We start from the raw sequence: 7141 nt of genomic DNA on the forward strand, positions 1-7141 counted from the left end.
ATAACAGCAGACAAAGACTTAAGAGAGTTACCAAGTCCCTGAAATCAGAAACATTACGGGGCTTAGTTTGCATGCTTGTGCTAGTCACCACAGAGATCACAAAAATACATGGCATACACCACTAGAAATATGGCATGACATACAACAAAACACATGTAGAGCTCATGCCCATAAGATGCACAGATTAAATGATACAAAAATGACAAATCTCCAAGTTCTGTTAAGAACCAGCAGATAACAGCAACTAGCCCTCTTGCAACAGAGATTTGGGCATCAAGATGACCTCTAATGAACATGGTGCAATTGAACAAACTGTAGAGAATCACGGGACGAACAATTTGAAATATTACACGTGCGAAACGGAGCTTATTGTGAAAATAGCAAAAAACTTGCGAAATTTAGGGGGGTTCTCGGGGTCAACCTAGCGTTGACCAGATCCGAACGGAGGAACTCGAGCTCGGGCTCGCCAGAACCGACGCGGCGACCGGCGACGGAGGTCGACGACGGCGAGGGAGGGGACGGCGGGGCCGGCGCCGGCGAGATCCGGGCGAGGGCGGCGGGGTCCGGCGACCGGAGCAGGGGCGCGAGGAGGCGGCGACGGCGGCGGGGATCCGCGACGCGGCGGCGGCGGGGCGGCGCCGGCGGGTGACGGCGAGGCGGCCGGCGCGCGGGCAGGAGGCGAAGGGCGCGGGCGCGAGGGCGGCGGGCGGCCCCCGATTCGTCGGGTGGAGGCGGCGGACACGTCCGGCGGCAGGGAAAATTGTCCGGGCGCGAGGTGGAAGAGGGCTAGGGTTTCATCTGCGTGCGTTTTTCGGGGGAGATGCAAATATATAGGTAGAGGGAGCTAGGAGAGTCCAAATGAGGTGCGTTTTTCTCCCACACGATCGTGATCGAACGACCTAGAGCATGGAAGAGAGTTTGGTGGGTTTTGGGCTGGTTTTGAGGGGGGGTTTTGCTGCACACTCAAATGGCCTTTGCGGATGCCCGGTTAACCGTTGGAGTACCAAACGACCTCCAAATGGAACGAACCTTGACCGGTGGTCTCCGGGTGGTATACTAAGGCCACTTGACAAGCCTCGGTCCATTCCGAGAATGTTTGACACCTGCACACGAAAAAAACAAGAGGGGTGCACCGGAGGAGATGGGAGCGCCGGATTGCAAAACGGACAACGGGGAAAATGCTCGGATGCAAGAGACGAACACGTATGCAAATGCAATGCACATGATGACATGATATGATATGCGTGACATGAACAAAATGCAAAACAAAAGACAAAACCCGACCACGGAGGGAATATCATAACACATAGCCAAAAATGGCAAGAGTCGGAGTTACAAATATGGAAAGTTACATGCGGGGTGTTACAGAGGACCTCTTCTATTCTTCACAAATGAGTCTATTAGACATATGCCTCCAAATTTTTATGAAAAAAATCTACAAGAAATGCTTAAATATCTTATGTTAAGAACGACATTCATGGTTAAGATTATGAATCATATGACTACAATGAATGCAAAATAACTCTATGGAGGTCACGGGCATAACTTAGAAAGATGGACATCAAAAGTAAATTAGTTCACTATAAATGTGACATACACTTGGTCATATTTATTTAGTTTTGACTATATATGTGGTGTACACATAAAAGTTAAATTTGGTAATTGTAAATATGACGAACACATAAAAAGTAATAATAATAATAATATAAATGTTACATACACATAAAGACTTTGGTGTTAGAAAGATGCGACTGAGCTCCTGAGCATGCATATACAAAAAGGCATGTGTAATAATGGTGAACAATTTGATTCAAAACATGAGTGATTAATTAACAACCCACACTCAAAACAATCGAGGATCAAACAATGTCATGCAGACATATCACATTATGAAGCACCATGCATGACACATCGACATCGATAGAGTTGATACTTCCACATTACCTACTTGCTGCCACTATCACTGGTATAGTAGCAGTAATCACGATCCGACACAATCAACTCCTCGAACCATTACCTCTTAGCCTTTGCAGCCGTTGATAGTAAGTTCTTTCACACGGTCTCCTTAACATTCTTGAGCATGACAAAGTAGAGCTTCAACGTCGATAGCTTTGCCACATACAGCGAGTTGTCCTGCATGAACTTCTCATCATTGCCGCCGGCCCACGCTCGCTTCCTGTTTGGCAGCAAGTATTGGTTGTACATCTTGGAGAAGCCACCCTGCGTGATCACCTGTCGCTCCATCTCTAGGCGCGACTGCGAGATGCTTGTCTCATCCATGACCCAGATGCGGCTGCTGCCATGCGAAATGTCCTCTGGCTGTTGGCCAGAGCGTCGAGCACTAGGGTACGTGTCGTACAACAATGAGTCCTCGACAAAGCTCTTCCAGATGATCTCAAAATCCTCTTTCACTGGAATCTTGAGACATTTCGCACATTTGTAGCATCAGACCATGCAGATCCTAAAGTAGTACTTCAAACCTTGTTTCGTCTGTCAAATCATCAGAAGGTAGTTAAGGGTGACACATGCACTAGTTGTTTCTTGTATCAGGTATGACAAATATATTATATGAAGTACGGATTTGAATTTACATGGTTTTGAAATCCGATGAATTATCTGATGAAGTAAGAATATCAATGTAGATTTTTATGAAATCTAAAGAACAAAAAATTAAGAAGAAATGGCGGGAATGCGTAGAATTTTCTCAAGTTCCATATTGCCAACTTGTCAACAGACCTCGAGTACTTCATCCATTTATCCTAATCATAAGGCTGGTTAGTAAACAAACAAGATTTCCTTGCAATTGCTTGGTGTTTAAACAAATTGTAATTCGAGCAACATATTTGCTGTAGTATGATAAAGTGAACCACATATGAACTGTTACTCCCTGCATTTCAAAATATTGTGTGCATTAGCCATGGTAAAATTTTGCAAGCATTGGTCAAAATCTGTGGCGCTCATTATGTTCGTGGCAACCATAGGGGAACCCTAGCCCCTTCCGCCTTGGTCCGAAGGCGAGGAGTCGGTGGGTCACACCCACACCTGGCCACCAAAGAACAACAATTCAAAAAGAGTCAGAACTAGCTGTAACTGCCAACCTCCACAAAAAATTGATGTCCGGACTCAGAACTGAGGAGCACCCAACAACCCTAGTGCCACTCTGCCAAAGAACCATACGTCCACGGGAGGTCCAATGAGGTCAAAACACACAAGGCACCATCGCCGCCAACCCGAGACTGGTTTTGGGATTTTGCTAGAGCTCCAGATCTAGGTGGAGAGGAGAGACCTCAATGGTGCCTCTAGGGAGCAATTTGACACACACACACAATTGTGTCGCAGTTTCTAGAGAACCAACCAAGGATTTTTCTAGACTCGAGCTTACACCAACAACCCCCGCTAGCACCTGATCAACCGACCAAGGCTATAAGATAGACAAGGCAGGTGTGGGGGCGAATGAGTTGAGGAGGATAGGATCTTGACCTTCTAATCTGGAGGGGAAGGGGGGAAATCTGGGTCGAGACCACAACCAACCGAATCCTAGCCACTCGCGTAGAAAAGGTAGCCATCTTGCACATCCGACGCACGCTACCTTGCCATATAGGGTGCTTCCTAGGTGTCTTGGGTGGTTTGCAAGGGAATGAAGCAGCAAAAACCTCACCACAACCTTCACCGCCAAGCACGCAAGCTTTCCCTATGAACACCTCCGATGGCAACTTGAGAGTGAGAGGGTGGAGGGGGTGGCAGTGTTGGGGAAACCCAAGTCGCCTCAGAGTCCCCGAATTCACTGGAATGATAGGAAAAAGCTTGAAGCCAACCAAGCACAAAGTTGTATCAAAGTATCAAGGGGCCTTGGGAGAAAAATGTGAGGGCCCACAAAACATCCCAAGGACATCCACTAGCAAGCAGCGCAGACTGAACTCAAAAATCTCTCGAGAAATTTGTTGCATTCATTTTTATAGTTGATCCATTTTCTTTTGAGAGAATGACGATCCTCTTATTACTCACCCTAAAAAGAATAGGTTTTGACATAAATCTGCTTAGATCCCGACCTAGGTCAGAAGAAAGAAAAAGTAGAAAGTAGAATGAAACCATAATCGAATTGTGGAATTACCTCATCAGCCATGATTCCTGGGGTGAGCTGCCTTGAGGACGTGATTTAGGTCCACGGTGGTGGTTAATAGGTGGGAGGTAGAATGATGATAGTTTGGGGGTACTTATGTTGAGGTAGATAAGGTGATATTTATAGAGAACGAAAGAAGCACAATTGCAAATACTCTCTATATTGGTAAATAAAAAGGTGTGGAGGTATCAATTAATGGTCAATGTAAACCATGGTGTCTATTCATGCGGCGACGGAAATGTAGGCAAATTCTAAATTCACCCATTTTTAGATCAAACAGGAAGTAATTTACTATAGAGATATGACCGATACATGGCTATATTTATGGGTTATGCAAACATATACAGGTAATAGTTGTTTTTGATAAAATTTATTAGCGTCAGTCAAATTGTTTTTCTTGAGAGAATATAGTAGCACTAATTTCGTTGGAGAGGATTTCGTCATTTTAACTAGCATTATGTATGTGATGAGATATATGTTTATCGACAACAAATTGATTTGTTGGTAACAATCAATTGGTTTTATTGATAATATTTTGTGCTATTTCATTTTTAGTGGGAACACGTTCAGGTTGATAGGTGTGAATAGGTTTGTACTTGATTATAGCATGGTAGTAGTACAACTAGTACTTTGGAATGCGATGGGAACACGCTAAAGATTTATTGATGGTTTTGGTTTCGAAGACGGAAACGGCTCCCGATGAGTTTCCTTGAACACAAATTTCACGTACTGCTCAAATGCGGTCCCACATGTCAGTGATGTACCTGGTCATACATGTCAGACCAAGCCGATGCGTGTCCCTTCAGTGAGATGAGGGTCCGACCGACCGTCTATTGGTGTGACCGACCGTCAAGTATTACGCGATGGAGACTTGTGGCTATCAGGTGATTGTCGGGACCAAGCATTCAAAAACTCATGATAAATCAATTACCACCTTTTTTCCAAATGACCAAGTATTTTCACAGAAATACAATACATATGGATAGAGTGATTGCCACGGTTGCAAACCGCCATGGTGCCACAAGCTCACTACAGCAGCAACCGAGTAGGTCACTGCATCGCTGGCGGGGAAGGAGGGCAGCTCACCTCGCATATGATGCATGCCCAGTGGCGTCGCCGCAGCTGGTCCCGCGTTTTGGCTTCTCCTACCGCCTATTTCAACAGTTGCACCGGCTGCTGCTACGTCTCCAACGTATCTATAATTTTTGATTGTTCCATGCTATTATATTATCTGTTTTGGATGTTTTATATGCATTATTATGCTATTTTATATTATTTTTGGGACTAACTTATTAACCTAGAGCCCAATGCCAGTCTTTGTATTTTCCTTGTTTTTGAGCTTCGCAGAAAAGGAATACCAAACGGAGTCCAAACGGAATAAAACTTCACGATGATTTTTCTTGGACTAGAAGACACCCCAGGGGACTTGGATTACAAGCCAGAAGAGCCACGAGGCGGCGGCAAGGGTGGAGGGCACGCCCTAGGGGGTGCCCTACCTCGTGGCCCCCTCGGGACTCCCCTGACCTAGCCCTTCGTCCTATATATTCACATATATTACAAAACCCTCAAAAGTATCCACGAAAACACTTTTCCACCGCCGCAACCTTCTGTTACCATGAGATCCCATCTTGGGGACTTTTCCGGCATCCTGTCGGAGGGGGATTCGATCACAGAGGGCATCTACATCAACTCTATTACCCTTCCGATGGAGCGTGAGTAGTTTACCATAGACCTACCGGTCCATAGCTAGTAGCTAGATGGCTTCTTCTCTCTCTTTGATTCTCAATACCATGTTCTCCTCGATGTTCTTGGAGATCTATCCGATGTAATCTTCTTTTGCGGTGTGTTTGTTGAGATCTAATGAATTGTGGATTTATGATCAGCTTATCTATGAATATTATTTGAATCTTCTCTGAATTCTTATATGCATGATTTGATATCTTTGTATTTCTCTTTGAATTATCGGTTTGGTTTGGCCAACTAGATTGGTTTTTCTTGCAATGGAAGAGGTGCTTAGCTTTGGGTTCAATCTTGTGTGATTTCACCCAGTGAAAAAGTAAGTGTAGGGAGACACGTATTTTGTTGCCCTCGAGGATAAAAAGATGGGGTTTTCATCATATTGCTTGAGTTTATTCCTCTACATCATGTCATCATACTTAAGGCATTACTCCGTTCTTTATGAACTTAATACTCTAGATGCATGCTTGTAGGATCGAAAGTATGTCTAGAGGGGGGTGATTAGACTACTTGACCAAATAATAATCTAGCCTTTTCCCAATTTTAAGTCTTGGCAGATTTTAGCAACTTTGCACAAGTCAAGCAATCAACATATACATGTTTATGTTGTACTAATTTCATTTACGCTTTGTCATTGCAGGTGTTCACAGATGGTGGGCTTGGGTCGAGAGCGCTCCGAGCCTCCTACCTCGGCGTGTGGGAGGGGTGTTGTTATTGCACCCCAAAAACTTCGGAGAGTGCTAGTAGACAGCATGCAGACACCCACAGCACCTTCGGTGGACGCTTCTTCTTTGGCCGAGAGAGGAGGTCGGGGGAAGAAGAGGGGTGCAGGTAGAGGTGGACGGGGCGCTGGGAGAGGTAGGAAGATTGTTCTGCCTTCCTCGCCACCACCCCCCGCTGAGTCTCCGGAACACCGGAGTGCTCCATCTTAGATGGACCCGTCTGACCTGGACCCGTGTCGGACTCCGGTCCACGAGCCTCGGGTCCCAGTGTCTTCCTCCCAGGAGACTCGGGTCCCACAGTCCTCCTCCCAGGAGACTCGGGTCCCACAGTCTTTGTCACACGTGACTCCAGAGACTAGCAACCATGCTGATGGTGTCGAGGAGACCTTATATGAGGATAACTACAGCGAGGGCGAGCTGGTTGAGGAGGGCAAGAAGGTCTACCAGCGTGGTGGTACTAAGCTACCGTCCGTGTCGGCGACCCGCGACCATAGGTGGTTGATTCAGCATAACGGGGAGAAGTAAGTGCATTTACTCTTTTTTAACCTTTTTCCTTCATGTT

At 45.7% G+C, this 7141-nt stretch overlaps 1 protein-coding gene across 1 annotated transcript; it reads right to left on the minus strand.

Moving 5' to 3' along the window:
* Positions 1-2052: 2052 nt before the first annotated feature.
* Positions 2053-6784, minus strand: LOC109770187 (uncharacterized). The gene is made up of 2 exons (XM_020328901.1): positions 6629-6784; positions 2053-2418 (listed from the first exon to the last, which is right to left on the minus strand). Exons 1-2 carry the CDS (start codon positions 6782-6784, stop codon positions 2053-2055), a joined length of 522 nt encoding a protein of 173 aa, XP_020184490.1.
* Positions 6785-7141: the final 357 nt, after the last annotated feature.

The sequence above is a fragment of the Aegilops tauschii genome, chromosome 1 (assembly GCF_002575655.3).
Source record: "Aegilops tauschii subsp. strangulata cultivar AL8/78 chromosome 1, Aet v6.0, whole genome shotgun sequence".
Taxonomy (NCBI): domain Eukaryota; kingdom Viridiplantae; phylum Streptophyta; class Magnoliopsida; order Poales; family Poaceae; genus Aegilops; species Aegilops tauschii.